The sequence below is a fragment of the Trematomus bernacchii genome, unplaced genomic scaffold, assembly GCF_902827165.1.
Source record: "Trematomus bernacchii unplaced genomic scaffold, fTreBer1.1, whole genome shotgun sequence".
Classification (NCBI taxonomy): Eukaryota; Metazoa; Chordata; class Actinopteri; order Perciformes; family Nototheniidae; genus Trematomus; species Trematomus bernacchii.
Window position 1 is genome coordinate 1,561,361 of NW_022987735.1, and position 17,378 is coordinate 1,578,738.

The 17,378-nt window shown below is 39.9% G+C and overlaps 1 protein-coding gene across 2 annotated transcripts; it reads left to right on the plus strand.

Moving 5' to 3' along the window:
* Positions 1-99: 99 nt before the first annotated feature.
* LOC117494963 (periphilin-1-like) lies at positions 100-17,337 on the plus strand. 2 transcript variants are annotated; one of them, XM_034145995.1, is made up of 10 exons: positions 100-257; positions 834-887; positions 1,701-1,771; positions 2,115-2,324; positions 2,776-2,837; positions 5,060-5,122; positions 5,361-5,542; positions 8,251-8,321; positions 9,329-9,667; positions 16,687-17,337. In XM_034145995.1, coding segments are annotated over exons 2-10 (1,173 nt in total). In that variant the 5' UTR covers positions 100-257; positions 834-886; the 3' UTR covers positions 16,861-17,337. The 2 variants fall into 2 exon arrangements, with proteins under 2 accessions (XP_034001886.1, XP_034001887.1); XM_034145996.1 differs by having other exon boundaries at positions 5,364-5,542.
* The last annotated feature ends 41 nt before the right edge of the window (positions 17,338-17,378 follow it).

Sequence of the window (17,378 nt, forward strand, 5' to 3'; positions counted from 1 at the left end):
ACTTTATTCACTTAGCAGCCATAGTTAGACACATTACCACCGGTCGCCACCAGAGGGCAGCAGCGCACTGTTTTCCGGAAGTGGTCATTCAGCAAAGAAGAGCGTCCATGCTAGGGGTTTGTTTTGGTTCTCCTTTGCAGATCCACGAAGAAAACTATTCGATTGTCGAGTAACTTTTTAAGATTAATTGTTTTTTTAGCAATAGGATAAATATGTAAAACGCACTTGGTGACCAGGAGTATTACGATCATTAACAGGTGGGTGATCTTTTAGCGACTTCCTCTTGTGCTGTGATGCTATCAGCTACATGTGTACTCGAACAGTGCTACTTTAATTCTGTGGAGCTTCGTGATACAGGAAATACATTTCAGTTAAACCATCTCAATCACTCTATTATGCGGTGTCTAATGATGTCCACTTCCCCTATCGGACTGTTTCGATGTATGGATCACGCATATGTTATGTTTACTTTAAAAGATAGAGTGTGTAGTGGTGAATTGTTGTAACATTGTCCCCAGCAGATGCCATAGTATACATAGAGGTGTGTGTGTGTGTGTGTGTGTGTGTGTGTGTGTGTGTGTGTGTGTGTGTGTGTGTGTGTGTGTGTGTGTGTGTGTGTGTGTGTGTGTGTGTGTGTGTGTGTGTGTGTGTGTGTGTGTGTGTGTGTGTGTGTGTGTGTGTGTGTGTGTGTGTGTGTGTGTGTGTGTGTGTGTGTGTGTGTGTGTGTGTGTGTGTGTGTGTGTGTGTGTGTGTGTGTGTGTGTTCTTTCCTGTTTGGGTATATGTTCAAAACAAATACACCAGCTTAACAACACTCTACCCTTTCCATCCAAGGTCCATCATTCTCTACTGTGACATATTGTGAATACCAGACAGCAAACCAAATCAGTAAGTACAAAAGCAAAACAGCGCTTTGCATGTCTTACAAGCATAGCAAGATTCAAGGCTTTTATTTTCATTTGTACATAGCTACAGTGTAGATATGTCAATGAAAATGTTAGGTCACAGGCTCCTCCAACAGTGCAACACAATAAACAGATAACATAGTGCTGGTAAATGCAAACAAAATAGAATATCAATGTAATAAATTATCTTTTAGAGAGACTGCCACCTAAAACCGGGCTGTACCACTTTTCTCAACATGTGGAAATGTCAAGTGTACATACCTGAGCAAGTTAATATTTGCCTATATACCAGTGTTAGGCTTTTCACTTTGGGTTACTTTCCAGTGTCTTAAGATGACAAAGTTTGGGACGATCAATTCATTATCATCTATGTCTGCAGACCCCTGCTTCTTCACCTTTTTTTCTTCTGGTTTGATGTAGGATAATTTCCCCAGTAATTACAGCCACTAATAAGTCAGAATCTCAGGAAACCTGTTTACAATATGGACTTTTAGTTTGGAAACCATTTAGTGAAATGAACATGAGATGAGCATCAGAAAACTTGACCACTCTGTGTCTTATGCAGACTCAAGCTGATGATATGAGTCCTCACCTTGGTTAAAAAATACTTCCTGACAATACATTCTAAATATGAATAACTATCTATGCCAAGCCTAAGAAAACAGGATTTTGTGATGATGAAGCCTAATCTTTCACTGCATATTCATTAAATAACATAATAACATTTACTTGATGGCTGAAGTTTGAACTAATGATCTGACCGATGGACAAACACATGCCTTTTTTTTCTTTGCAGTGGCATATCGCAATGGCCGAAATACACTTAGAGAGAAATATGAAGAGTGCATTTTAGCGGATTCGAGAGAGGTAAGGGGAGATGTTGTTTTCTGTATCCAAATGTATTAATTGAACTAATAAGTGCAGAGAACTGATTAGTTTACTGTATTTAAATCGCAATCATGTGTTTAGCTTGTTATGACCATGACATTTATTTATGGTAGTATTCAGTATTAATTTACCTTTCTTCTTTTGTTGGTCCCTCTATATTTGGGGGATATTGTTGTTGCATCCAAATCTTTAAATTTCGCACAATGCAACATTAATTGTCATCTTAGGAATAGGTTCATTTCTGGTTTGAAACATAGGTAATTGCAAGCATGTTTAAAGAGCGGATATATTTGATGTAATATAAACTATTGTTTTATTTCAGGTGACAGTCCATCGAGTTGTCAATATTGTGGAAAAGGGGAACTCCATGCCTCGGACAAATGTGAACTATGGTTCTAAAAGTTCGAATTTTTCAATGTGGAATGATGGTCCTCGGAATTACCAGGACAGTTACCCAGCGAATGATCGTCGATATTTTGATGATAATTCAAACAACAACAATTTTCGCAGAAATTCCTCACCTCCAAGAAATGTAAGTAAAAGTTGGTATGCATAGTTTAAAGAATTACATCAGTTTTTTGTTTCAGGTTTTAACAAAGTTATTTTGACATTCAATATTACTCACAAAAACCAAATGTCCTTTTTCTTTTACACGTCTTATAACCTTTTTAAAGTGGATTTAAAAAATATATTTTAAGTGTTTTTAACATCCATGTAAATGAGCACACATCTTTTTCACTGCTTTGATGGCGCATTGTAGCATATATTTGGGCATTAGTGCCTAATAATGTATTTATGCTTATTGCTGATCAGTGTAATCGTCAGTTACCACTTAACATGCATGTTTACTAAGTAACTTGCATGCTAACATGGATATAAATCCTCCTTCACATTTTCAAGATAAACACAATAGTGACCTGCTTCCACAAATGCTTTCATAGGGACCCTTTAAGTGTGTTTTAAATGTGATATTTGTTTTTTAGGAGGACCATTATTCCCAGCAGCCCTATGACAGAGATGATTTAAGGCACCAGTTAGCCTCAAGGTAAATAACATCTTACAATTATTTTTAATATTTTATTTTTTGTTTGTCACATGCTGTTTAGTCAGATGGTCAATTTCTTCATTTAATTATTAATGTAATGCATCAAACTGTCCACAAGGTGGAAGCATGGTTCCATCTTTTGAAGGGTGAGTATATTTGCTTGATACACAACAAGGTGTGTGACTTGCATGTTATATTAGGAAAAAACTGGGTCAACCAAGCTTATGAAAGTACATTTCACTTTAAATCATTTTTTAAAATTATTACTTTAACATTTAACCCAATACTTAAGAATATCACATGTATTATAACAAAATATTGCTTTGGCAAATACCTTGGCATAAAATTATAGCTTTTGGAAATATATGAAGGAAACACTTTGAATTATCTGTGACCACACTGCTGTTGAGATAAGTTGAAGAGCTTTCACAGAGTATCCAAGCCAAGCAGTTCCATCAACAGACACTCTTCTCGCCTCGGCCACTTTAACATACCAACACTTTACGAAGCTCCCCTCTCCGGGAGTCACACCAGGCTAGAGAGGGGACAAAGAGCACTAGTGTCTACTCCACCAAACAACCCCAACCCCACCCGAGAGGAAAAACAGCTGGACCACTCCCTCTTCAGTCAAACACACACACACACACATCTCAGATATTCTGAGCATCGTACGTCTCATTTAAATTAGATATGTTCAAGTTCCAATTTACCATAAAATCTATTTGTATTTTGATGACTGTTTTACTGTACGTATGGGTACCTGACTATTGTTTTAAGACAGACTCGACACACTGGCACAAACCTTATCCCCCCTTTAATGGCACACATGTAATAATGCTCCATCATTTCAAAAAAACTGTATAACAGCAGTGTTTTAGTTTCGCAAAAGATTATGCTATAGCTTCTCCTGCAGCTGCGTCAGAAAACATAATATTTCTCAGACAGCAAGACAGGGAGTCTGTCTGTAGGAGCCTTATTTATTTATTTATTTATTTATTTATCCAAAGCAAGGGTCACTGTCATGGGGATTGGTGGTGTCGTTTTTGTGGCCACCTTCGTAGACTCTGTAGCTACAAGTAGCCCCTTACCGTGCCACTATACAACAAGGGGTGTGGAATAAAGACAAGAAGTACAAGAGCATAATAAAGTTTTTGCAAATACCAAATTAATCATTGCCTTCTTTTTTCTGTCCTTTTTAATTCCAGTTTATTTATATATTTTTTAAATTAAAACTAGCCAACTGGTTTTCTTTGTGTATATTATAAGGAAACAATGCCATATTATTATTAGTTTGTTTTATCTCGTTGTAGCCTCGCTGGATGCCCTACCAAGTTATTGCTTATTTCGGGTCATTCCTTAGTGTATTGGCTGCCATCTCGGCTTCAATATACGTGTAATATCCGGGTGAAGAACGTCTGATAAATGCTTGATTTACTCTCTAGAGAACTGTTGTTTTTTTCAAAATTAAGTACATCACTTTTTTTCTCTCTATCTGTAACCTTTTGATGTTAGTTTTGACCTGCATAGATGGCAAGTCAGTGTTTGAAGTAGCCAGGACTCAGCCTGCCATTTGCCAAACAGACCACGAGTCGTAAAAGTTTGAAGCCTTGTTAGACCTGCTCTTTGTTTAAGATGTGGCTTGAGTTCAGGCAGAGGTCATGAAAACCAGGTGCCTTTGGGTCATTTATACCTCTGGACTTTAAGGTCGTGCTCGGGCACAAGCTACAAGCCTGGAAATAAGGAAAACAAGTCGAAATTAGCGACGATTCTTTTCAGTAGATGTGCTAGGGTTATCACACATCATAGTTAGATGACAGTGAATTGTGATCTCAGTTCCATATTCAGCCTTAATAATGACTCGGCCTCCAATTGAAGACACATAGGAATGAAAGAAAACCAAAATGGTCCAAAAGTGTGCCAACTCTTGCGAGTGCCAAAGAGGAAGATTGCCACAATTTCACAAATTAATCAGTATCCCACTGGGACTGAATTGAAGTCTTTGCGGTTTTGTTTTTTATTTACTCTGTTTCCATTACCCATCTGAAGGCCTTCACTGAAGGAAACTATTTCTTTAAAATACAGTAATTATGTAGGTTGTTCATTTTAAATGAACTAATATACCCTTTGATTAATCAAACAAATGTTTCCATGTGCAGAGCAGCTTTGCCTGTTCTTAATTTGTCTGTAGTTTTTAATTCTGTGTGTTTTTGAATGTGTTTCAGGAGCAATAGAAGAGGCGCTCCCTATTTCCGCGGCAGAGGTCGAGGGTCAGGCCCTCCTTTAAGGTCAGTGCCCGAAAGAAAGGTCACTGCCCTCACATCCATATGGTCTAGTATACCTTTAAACAAACGTCCAACTCTGTTAACAGGACTTAAAATAAGGGGTCTGGTTTTTGATTTAAGAAGTCGGCTTCCTATCAAAATGACAAAACAATATATTATAAGGTGGTGAAGAGCATTTACAGACATTAATTATCCAAAGCACTCAGAACTCCTGAAATTCTCATTTGTTGTTTTTTGTCAGTAGAGAAGACCGTGACGAGTACAGACGCACTCCTCTACCTAAAGGAATGAAACGGGAACGCTCTCCTGGACGAAGGGAAGCACACCCACCTGTACCTGTCCGCTCGCTATCTAACACCAGCAGCAGGAGCTTCTCCCCCGACAGGGAGAGGAATTTAACCTACCAGCAGTCTCTGCAAAAGCGTAAGTATTTAGACTTCTGTGGATCTCAGCACTCAAGTTCACAGCTTAGAAAAGACCTCAGGTGCAATCAGCTGATCAGCTGGAAGGTAATGCTACCAGACAAAGAGAAAGAATTAGAGTATTATTGTTTAGTCTTAACAAGTCTTCTTACAAAACTTACTTGTGTATTTATTTATAATGATATTAATTAAAACCTGAAGAAGCACAGATCATAAAACACAGTGGAATTATGAATTGACCCTTATCTAGTACAATGTTTGTCGTCACAGCTGTTATTCCCTCTGTACTGAGAACAAAAGAGGTGATTTTCCCTTTCACAGAGGCATACATATAATTATAATGTCTAAAGGTATTAAGCCATTCCAGGTGAAGCATCTGTTTTCCGAGGTGCTGTGTAATGTGAAGGGTCAGAGTGTGCTGAAACACGTTAAGATGTTAATTACACTAACACCACACGCACACTTACACAGGCTGGGAAAAAGGATACCCTCGGTTTATTGGATTGACTTAGGATTCAGAACCTGACCTTTTTAGTCTGTTCATGCGCCGCTTTAACGACCTCTTCAAAATCACATTGGCTCTGTCATTTCACATGCTTTCTTTTGTGACTCTGACAGGCTTTAGAACTTTAATAAGCAATGCTGAGCTAATGAAATTTATGGATACACATGTTACAAAAACGTGTTAAAAGTGATCTGACATCAGCAATATTATTAGTCTGAGGCAAAGCAGTGTGGGCAGCCTTTCCTCCAGTGCTTTGATTTCCAAGACACATAAAGATATTAAAACGGTGAAAATGTAGCTGCATGTCGTACGGCCTTTTGAAGATGTAATAAAAACAGTGAGAGCACAGTTGTACCTCCCAACTCCACTCCCATCTGGGATAGTAATTAGGCCAGCACAGCAATGTAAAAAAAGAAAGGGCTTCAATGATGGCGTATGTATATTAAGCTTTGTCATGCAAACAGAAGCTTTGTGGGCCTTGGTGGTCTCAGCCCTATCACAAACATTGACATAAATGTCACCTTATCGACTAAATATAATCAGACCTCCAGATTCGGGTCACACCTTTCCTGAAGTTGCCCAGGCAGTGTGTTTAAAGGCACTGAAGTCACTAAAAGAAACAAGTTAACATAGGTAATCAAATAATTTACATCTATTGTAATAAATTGGTTATTGTTCATGCAGCACATCAATAATCAGATGTCTTTACTACCCCAATTTTAACTAGGAACATGCAGACGTATCATTTTGAACAGCCAATTAGATAAGTGTTTACCCGTATACATTGCAGATAAATCTCGCTGGGGAGATCAGGTTTCTCTAATCTCCTACCCCGCTTATGGAAACCAGTTTTCTGTTCAGATTAGTGGAACGCACTGAGGGTGTGAGATGCGAGGCATGAGCTCCCAGCGTACCTTCCCTGTGTTGAAGTTTTCTCCAGAGAATGAGAGAGTCGCATATAAGCTACTACATGTCGTAAAAAGAAAATTGGTCAGTATGCTCCAAAAGAAACCCTTGTTGGAATGTCAAACAGCATGTAGAAACCCCCCCCACGTCTTTTAGACATCATAATTAGGGTGGCTGCGTCGAACAATTTTTGTAACCTTACAAAACCCACAATCTGAGAAACACGCCTCGGTTGTACAGCGATTGGCCGTATGCCAGATTTTGAAACTACTTTGCACTCTCTTGTCTAAATATGTGCACCGTGGTCCCCATTCAAACACTTATTGCATAAAGCCCCTGTGTATCATACACAGGAGTATATTATATATATTTAAGCGTCCTTGGGTCTCTTGAAAGGCGCTATAAAAATTGAAATTATTATTATTATTATCATGGCAGGCCTTTTGCCTCTTTATGTGTGGCCATTGGGAACAGCTACACTTCAGCCTTCTTAGTCATATGAACTAGTTTGTTTTAGGCACACCTCAGCATAACACTGTTGTATTTCTGATGGTACACACTACAGTATCTGAGTATTCAGCCTTACTAGAGTCTTTGTGGGGTCCGGGAGAAAGAGCCACATGGGGACTACTTAGCCCTGCTGAGGGACTCAAATTAAGATAGAGGCTTTACCTTGGCTCACTCTAATCACTGTGGGAGATTCCTTCGGTAAAAACAAACAACTTGGTCAAATTAGATTTTTTTTTCTAGACACATTGGAGCCAGCAGAAGACAATATTTCAATCTAGACACAGATGAATTTCTCGAGCACTATTGTGTGGGAGGATTCGACAAGGGAGTATTAAAAAAAACAGGGATTTAAAGTTTTCAGCTGCCTCATAAGGCCTTGGCTTTATGATTGTTCACGATGAAAAGTGAGTGATTGTGTGATGTTTCACAGTAGACAGTGAGTGTTCCTCTGAGTGTATATATAACATAAAAGGTTATTGCATTTGCAGTTATTAGACAGCAGAGTGGAGAGAGCTGATGAACCACTGGACCCTATTTGAACTGGGAAGGATGCAGTAAACGTGGCTTGCTTCCCAGACCAATGACCCTTTAAAACGCTCCCCCAGAGTTGATTTTAATACAGAGAAAAATCAGATAAATAATGCTGTGCTGCCCTTGTGTATTAGATTCATTTCAACCTCTTGTTATTGTTGTCACACTTTAGTCAGACGTTTTTATTTTCCACAATTGTCTGAGGAAGGTTACCTGTGTTTTTCTCCATTTTCATCTGACATTTCACTTCTCCATAGATAAGACCAGTGCGAGCCACACTCCCAGCCCCTCTTTTGAGGGGTCTCCTCACAGCTCTGGATCTGCAAAGGTAAAGCCTTCTAGAGCAGTATAATCTTTACAAAAAACCTGTTCCAGTGAGTATAAATAAATAAATTGAAAATGGTAGCTTCTACATGTTTTTGTACAGCTGCATCTAAAGTAAAAGCTTGAAAAGTCTCAGTTAATGCGAGGTGTATATACAAAGCAATAACAATGTAATCATTTTTATATTTCCGAAGCATTGAATACCCAGGAAGACAAATGCAGTTTGTGTCATAATCCTTCAGTCCTCCCCTTTCTTGTTTTTGACATAAACATTTGGAAAGATGATATTATTTAACATATCACATAGAATAGGATAATTATCAATACTATAAATGCATGTCTTAAGTAAAAAAGGATATGCATTCATCACACAGGTTTGTAATATTACATCAATCAAGATTCAAAGGTTTTATTGTCATATGCACAAAGGTACAGTGTAGAAATGGCAATGAAATTCTTCTGACCTGAGCTCCTCCAACAATGCAACATATATAATAAAATACAAAATAAAAAGTAGTGCAAAAAGTCTATATATATCTTTCTTTTATTTCATGAATATTGCTTATTATAAAGCACTTTTCGGAAGCAAACTCAGGTCTTATTGTCCTGTGCATCAGTGACAGTATAACTTTTAATTATAACAGTATACAGTTTAGTAAAGTATATAAATGTATAGTACTTGTGTATTGGCCTAAAAGTAGACAAAAGCACAAGTATAGCACTGTAAAGACTAAAATAACTTATATAATATATTCTTTGTTAGAAAGCAGAACTGACTCATGTATTTGTGTCAGTTGGCCTTTGACTGTAATGATCCTTTAGTCAGAGAGAGGGACTGTAAATGGCTGCTCTTTTCTGTTGACATTAGGCATGCTTAATGAGACATGTACCAAAACAAGAGCTCAACACTTGTAAGAGAGCAGAGTTGTCTCCATTTGAAACACTTTGAAATCAGAACCAGCTTCTAAACCTGGTGACCCCGGTTCTAACCTTTCACCTTTGGCCCTCCAGGAAAAAGCTCCTGCATCTGTAGCGGAGACGGAGGAGTTGGTGGAGGCCAGCATGGAGGCCAGCATGGAGGCCAGCTTTGAGGCCAGCGTGGAGGCCAGCGTGGAGGCCAGCGTGGAGCCAAGCGTGGAGCAAAGCGTGGAGCCAAGCGTGGAGCCAAGCGTGGAGCCAAGCGTGGAGCCAAGCGTGGAGCCAAGCGTGGAGCCAAGCGTGGAGCAAAACGTGGAGCCAAGCGTGGAGCAAAGCGTGGAGCCAAGCGTGGAGCCACAGCCGACACCAGACCAAGACTTCAAGGCTCGCCGGTCGGAGGCCATTAAGGCTAAGGCTCTGGAAATTGAGAAGGTAGTACGATTTTCTCCATGAAACGACCCAACTTCTGTTAATACTCTTAACTCTCAACAATATAACTGTCTCAACTTTCTTTGTTGTATCCAAGCCTTTCCAAATGTATACCAGCTTCCAATATAATGCAAAATGCTAGTTCTTAACCAGACATCATATAACGGAGTTAAAAAAACCTCAGTTTCTGAAAGTGGAAGCTAGAGAAACTACCAGATTGCTTTAATGATTTCCATTAAAACCTTAAAGCTTCAATTGACCGTATTCCGTAGTAAACTAGTTGTATCATCTCTTGTTTTGGATTAGTGTCTCATTTTAAGAATGAGCGAAATAGCAACTCATAGTCAGATAACAGGGTAAAGGTCACAGAGTGTATCAGTGGGACATTTTTTAGAGAAACTTAAAGGGGACCTATCATGCAAAATGCGCTTTTGTGCGTCTTTTATACATGAACATGTGTCCCCGGTGTGTCAGGGAACTCACCAAGTGTCAGAAAACACAACCCTCTCCCTTTTCCTCCATACCCAAATCTCTAAAAACGGGGCTGCAACGGAGCTGATACATATTTGAAATTGTTCTGACGTCAGAAAAGGGATGCTCCGCCTATATGGGCAACTCTCCACCTATCAGGGGAATGGGGGGTTGGGCCATGGCCACGGCCATTGCCGCTCCAAAACGCTGGAGACGCTGTAGTACATATGCCAGGCCTGTAAGTGGCGCTGTAGTCTGCCACAAAAGCAGCGAAGAAGACTTCTCACAGAATCAGCCCTTGCAAAAACAGAGCTGGAAAAGAGCAAATAGAGCGAAATGAGGCATGGCTAAAATGCATGATCTATTTGGTATTTTGAAAAAAAAACTTCACAGACATGTTTTATATAGGTATGGCCCTACAATATATTATTCAAATATAGCATGATAGGTCCACTTTAAGTGGTGCCCTACATTGTTAAATAACGCACACTTAAGTACTAACGTTGTTTTGTTCAAATAAAGACAATCTATGTTGTACAGCTGAGAAGTTGAAGCCGCCAAACTAAGGCTCCTATAAATTGAAATGAGTTTCTTTACCATGTGGTTCCCCTATGGTACATGTGTGGGCTTTACCCTGTTCTTGAGGAGCGTCACGTATACAGAAACACTTTTTTACAATTGTTTTACGATTTGGCTGTGAGTCAAGGGGTTGATGTAAAAGGCGTATAAATGCGCCTTGGCTTGCTACACGTAATATTTAAGTTAATTGAGAAACATTTTTTGGTGGAGAGAAGGAGGATAAGTCAGCAGAAAAGTCCTTAGCACCTGAGGTTGTGATGCCTCTTGTGGCCTGCACGTTTATCCCTCCCCTTCATCGCTCGGCACTACAGTACCACTTATCTGTTCCCGTTAAAGCAGGGCAGGAATTGCCCCGCAGGATGCATGCGGCCCACCCACAGTGTGGTACGTCTCCTGGCATTAGTACACACATGCTTACCCTGCCATTTTTAACTGCCTCTACAGACGTGGTGAGAGGCAGAAACCTCCACCGTGTCTATACTGTATCTGCCTCAGGCGCAGTTAAACACACTCCGATCCAACGGTGCCGTGTGCCAGACTGAGCAGATCAGTTAGGGGGCAGAGCTGGATCTCGGACCATCACCGCCATTTTCTTAATGTAATGGCTTTTGCTATAACAGCCCTGTTAGCATGAGGCCAGATCATTTGGAAATCGATTTGTTACACTAGCATAGCTTATTGTTTAAAGACCGAGCTTTTTGTAATGCATACTTTCTGTGGGTGTTTCAGGGTTATAAATGACATTTAGAAACTTCAGACAGATTCCTTTACGCAGTTAACATCCATGCTTATGACACAAATTGTCATAAGATGTTTTAAAACCTTAAATTATGTTATTACAGGCTTAATGACCAGCATGCAGTTGTTTTGTAAACCTTGTGATGGAACAGATGACCAGCGGAGCAATTTCTAAACCTTGGGATGGACCACAGAACAAATCAGAGCATGTAAAATAACAACAAAGAAAGAATATCCACTCATAACATAGAAAAGTGTCTGGGAGTGATTTTCAAAGAAGTCCATTCATCATCTCAATCAGCGCAAATGAAAGTTATCCATTTCAACTATTAGCCCCTCCATTGAGAGGTCCGGTTTGCAGCTTGAGTGATTAAAATGGCTCTTTTAATATCCCCTAATGTGTACCAGCCCTCAACTCATTACCCCACTTCCCTTATTATGCAGGACCCCTGCCTGCATCAGTGCTCATTTGAACAGAACCTCTCTAAATGTCCATGTGAGTGCCTTATGTATAATCTCACTCAGACCCCCACCCCCACCCCACTACTCCTGTCAGTATGTTCACAATTTGGACCTCCACCAACATCCGATTTGGGCAGAATCCCATTTTGTAAGGCTCCTCTTTAAGGCGCCTAGTGTTGCTGTTTCCACCCTGTGTGGCCCCTTGGTATCAGGCTTAAGATCAGCTCATGGTTCCCACTTTAGGGGGAGGTTTAGGTAGAACCTCCCTGCAGCCTTTTCCTCCCAACACACAGAGCACGCTCAGGTCAAAAGCACCCTTCCTGTTTGTTCAAGTAACATGGGAGCAGTTTTTACAAAAATAGCACGCTGGTTGGAGCCGCTCCACGATCGTTCGATGCAGTAATTCATGCAAATTGATGCTCTCCATCTCGCACACATTTAATATGCATGGTCACGCAGATAGCTTACAGTCTTCTAAGCTCTAGTAACATCAAGGGATATCACTTAATTTGAGTTCATAGTTCATTAAAGGGCCACTTTTCCCATCCCTTTCCTCAAGGCTTTCAATTGTGTAAAACTGTATGTACGGGACATAATGAAGTGAAAATATAATCACTGTCAACAGAGGCTGTAGCTTAGGAACAGCTTAGGATGTTTTGTTTTGAAAGATGGCAAACATAATCAACCCTAAGTGATTTAGAGAGGTACTGGTTTATAGGACATTCACCACATGTTAGTGTCTTGTTTTAACCATGTTTCCTCTCACATCTTAAAACCTGGAAACAATCTTCGCCTTTCCTAAAATCTGCTAACTTATGCCGCGTTTCCACTACACGGCCTCGCTCGGCCCCGCTCGGTATGGCTCGGCCTCGTTAGGACTGGCTCACTTTATGGCGCATTTCCATTACAGTTTAGGAACTGGGGCAGTATCTATAGTAACGCAGTGTAGGCGGAGCCGTGACGTGATCTTCAGAGGACCCCAGAAAAACAACACAGCCGTTAGCTGTTAGCACTCAGAGCTCACAGTTCCTCATATATGTTCAGAAACTAGACAAAAGTTAAACAAGTACAAACCACAGACTGCCTGTGTCATGGTGAATACAGTCGCTGCTTTATTTATGTCTGTATAGGCCGTTGTTGTGAGTGTGGACGGTCGGAGCATATACTGCGTTAGCTTAGCCAATCTCCATTTAGAAAACAAGCATTTTAAAAGGTTTTTCCCCTGCCGTCTGTCTGCAGACTTGACAAAGCATTAATTCATGGTTTTTACTAACCGGTATCAGTATGTTGTTACTTCGGCATCATTTTTGAAACGTGTATTACAATTAAATCACGGTCAAATATGTCCATCTTGTTGTAGTTGTTGCCCCCTTGCCAGCGACGCTCTCTCTAGTTTAGCATACTCAGCCCGACTCAGCCTCGTTGTCTCTGGCCCTGGCCCCACGATTTTATGAGGCCAGAAAAACTGTGAATTAGGACCCGCCGGCCGGTACTAGGCCAAGTGGAAACGCAACCAAAGACGGGCCGCTGACGTCACAGCCCTCTTAAACCGGGCTGCGGGCTGTAGTGGAGACGCGCCATTAGTGAGAATGTTTAACCAAGGAGAAATCCGCACTGTAGAGGTAGCGGTGTGGAAATCCTCCTGTGTAATGTTCAATTAGAAATGGGTTAAAAATAGCCTGGGAAGGGACTTCTATGTAGACAGAAGGAAACCTGTGTTGTTGAATGAAGTTGACCCTGAGCATAGCTGGCCACACGTGTCGTGAGTCTCTCACTTCCTTGCGGTCGGGCCTGAAGACTGTCATTATGTGGGGCCGCAAATTCGCTTGACATGATCTTCAGACATTAAATCATTCGAAAGAGTCCAAACATCTCCCACAGTCTGAGGTATTTCTGTCAGAGTTTACTCCACTTGCCTTCCTCTGTGTGTGTACAATGCATGTTGTGATACAGTGATTCAACTGTATTGTTGTAATATTCATCGTTATTGATCGTACCTTAAGAATTGATACATGTTCTCTGTAAGAAGAGCAACTCTGTTTTTATTGTACGCCCCGTATCACAGAATATGGGTTAGGGATGCCGGAATGAATAGATAGGTGTGCAACTATCTGAACATGCCGTAGCTGGTTTAGCAGGGGAATTATCAGGGAGAGAGAAATATAAAATGTTAAAAAAGCCATGTAGAAGAACTGAAGTGATCCCGGGGCTGGAGGCGTTGAAAGTTTCATTGTAATTAGTAGGTAGAGCAGAAAATTAAGAGCCTTTTTTTCCCCAACCCAGTCTTGAGTGTGTCATTTTATTTTTCACATTACCTTATTTAGCCTACCCTTTCTCCACCAACATTTCCCTTTAGCCTCTCTTTTAGCCTTTACTTAGTGCTCTTTTGTGTGATCAAAAACAGTAAGCGATTCCCATGTGGCACATTTTTTCCAACCTTATTGTTCCATGCTGAATGTCATGTTATTTTTTATTATTTGACCTTTTCTGTGTGTGTAAGACCCCACCCAGACAGGCTCCCTCCCACTTTTTGATGAAAAAAGGATAGTCTTGATGCAAACTGTGGCAAATCTATTTAAAAACTGTAGACTCACAGTCCCATATTGGATTTTCTATCCTTTCTCTTCTAATTTGAAACTTCTGTAAATCATATATTTCTCCCAATTTTCTTGCCCAAAAAAACATTGAAATTGTCATCAAGTACAGTTAAGTCATTTGACAGCAATATAATGAGTTTACAAAAGCTCTAGTGATCTCTATACAAATTGATGGCTACACCAGCACGAGTTAGCCTGAATACACATTATGTAATGTGTATCTAGGCAAAGAAACAGCAGTTGTGGCTTTAACTTCTCCCATAACTGACAGAATCCTGGAATATAGCCGTTTAACCGGTTAACCTCACATTCTGCTCAAGACTGGACTCTGATTTAGGTTGACAGGCAGCATTTTTCTTTTCAAAGTTAACAAAGCTGATGGATTTTTGTTTTATTCCATTTAACAGACAGTTAATGTTTGAAAAGATGCTGTCGAACTCTTTCTTGATTTAGAAAATATGACCACATAAACGAAAATGGTAATTCCAATCTTAAAAGGAGAGGAAACTGCAAACGCTTGAAATCACTACTTTGAAAATGTAGGTCCACTGACACTTCAGTAAAATGGTGCAAAGATTGACTCAGACAATATGTTTTGGTGGCTAAATATGTCTTCTATGTCCACACATATCAGCCTGTTTTTGTAAGTTGACATGTCTCTAATCTTTGCTAGTAATTTTCCTTTGACAACGTGTAGTGGCCAATAAGTGGTTGTTGTAGCCACAGAGAAGCCTTCCTTTCTGCTCCAGTGACTCTAATTTGACGGGAGAGGTGATCTGGGCTGCATTAACTCAACCCTAGAGGACCTCGATGTCCCAGGCTTATCCATGACGGACTGGTGTAGCCCTAAGAATCTAGGGTGGGGTTAGTTCAGGGCCTCACATTTAGCCTTTTCTCTCCAGGTGATAAAGATGTTGTGAGCTTGCACCTGGAACTCTAATAAAAGACTTAACAGCCGTTTTGGGTCAGCAGTAAAATCTGAGAGGGATGTGAGAGCTTGTTACAATGTGGTGTGAAAGAATGCTAAAGCACCAGTAACATACTCTGACACCTCAGGTCCCCTTTGTTATGGGCGGACATGCACTTGAATAGGCTCGCTGCACACATTCACACACCTGTTTAATGGAATACACCAATTCACCAGAGCTGGGTTCATTAAGTTCAAAGTAAGGCGTTGATAAAAGAGGTGATTTCTTATTTTATTTGGGGTCAGTTAAAATGTATTATGTATACACTGTATGAATATAGGTATTCTATGTGCATAAACTACCCACAAATCCAATAATTTTATGAGGTGCTATATGTTGTATTGTTATTCTGCCTAAGATTTCTGTAGATTTTTAAGTGATTCATGATACCAGAGATCCTTCCAGATTTGTTGTTCAGCCTATACAGACATCATTTTAAAGTGGACCTATCATGCTATATTTGAAACATATATTTTAGGGCCATACCTATATAAAACATGTCTGGTATTTTGAAAAAAAAACTTCACAAACAGATCATGCATTTTAGCCATGCCTCATTTCGCTCTATTTGCTCTTTTCCAGCCCTGTTTTTGCAAGGGCTGATTCTGCTTTTGTGGCAGACTACAGCGCCACTTACAGGCCTGGCATATGTACTACAGCGTCTCCAGCGCTTTCGAGCGTTCTCTCATTCCCCTGACAGGTGGAGAGTTGCCCATATAGGCGGAGCACCCCTTTTCTGACGTCAGAAAAATTCAAATAATAATCAGCTCCGTTGCAGCCCCGTTTTTAGAGATTTGGGTATGGAGGAAAAGAGAGAGGGTTGTGTTTTCTGACACTTGGTGAGTTCCCTGACACACCGGGGACACATATTCATGTATAAAAGACGTACAAAAGTGCATTTTGCATGATAGGTCCCCTTTAAGTCACAATCTTTCTTCCATCTTAAAATATGGGGAATAAAAACCCTCTAAAATACAAAATACTGGAATGCATCACTCAGGTTGATTGAAAAGCCGATATGTTTGATTATGTTAAGATGGGAATCAAATTGTATTTTGTTTTTTAATAACTCTTTATTTCATATTGCCAAAATGGCCTCAAAGACAGACCTATCCATTGATAAGGTTGGAAGTTACTTTACTCTTTATTCTTTGTATTGTATCATTAGAAACTCTTGACACCCCTGACCTGATTATTTTATGTGCAGCATTACAGGCAGGACTGTGAGACATTTCGCACAGTGGTGAAGATGTTGGTGGCCAAGGAACCCACCTTGAATAGTTTGCTACAGGCTCCGCTGGATAATAATCTTCTGGAGATCAAAGAGCGCTGCCTTGATGCCCTCAGGCACTTTGTGAAGGAGCTGGATGAGGTATTATAGTAGCTGTACAACTCAGCAGAAGCTACAAGTCAAAAAATGTGTTCTTTACATGTATTTAAAACCTGTATTACATTCTTTAACCAACAATTAGTAACAGTGATTCATGAACCATGTTAAAGAAAAACTGTCAAATATGTTTTTAAATGTCAATTGTCTTGCTTTGTCTCATTGATAAATCTACTGATTAATGTAATAATGAAACTTTCCAATCAAATCACGTGTATCAGTTAGTGATATGAAGTGAATTCTACTATCTGTATTTCTTGCAAATCAAGACAAAGAGTGCAACTAACACGAACTGTAACCAGTATTCTCAAACCAGTATCGAAGGGTCAAACTCCAATAATGTTTCTCAGATGTTTTTATTTTATTATATATAACATTTACTGACTTTCTATATATAGAACATGCATTTGTATTGTCTTTTAGATGTCTTTTTAGTTACACTTTTAAATAAAAGCTGAGGCATTAAATATAGGTGATGTCTTCTCTTGTTTCTTATTTCCATTTAGTACTAC

Bases quoted from the DNA above. Each gene is read 5' to 3' on its own strand.
- LOC117494963 (XM_034145995.1), top strand. The intron at 5,543-8,250 runs GTAAGTATTTAG...ACTTCTCCATAG, and splicing joins CCAGCAGTCTCTGCAAAAGC to ATAAGACCAGTGCGAGCCAC. The intron at 8,322-9,328 runs GTAAAGCCTTCT...TTGGCCCTCCAG, and splicing joins ACAGCTCTGGATCTGCAAAG to GAAAAAGCTCCTGCATCTGT.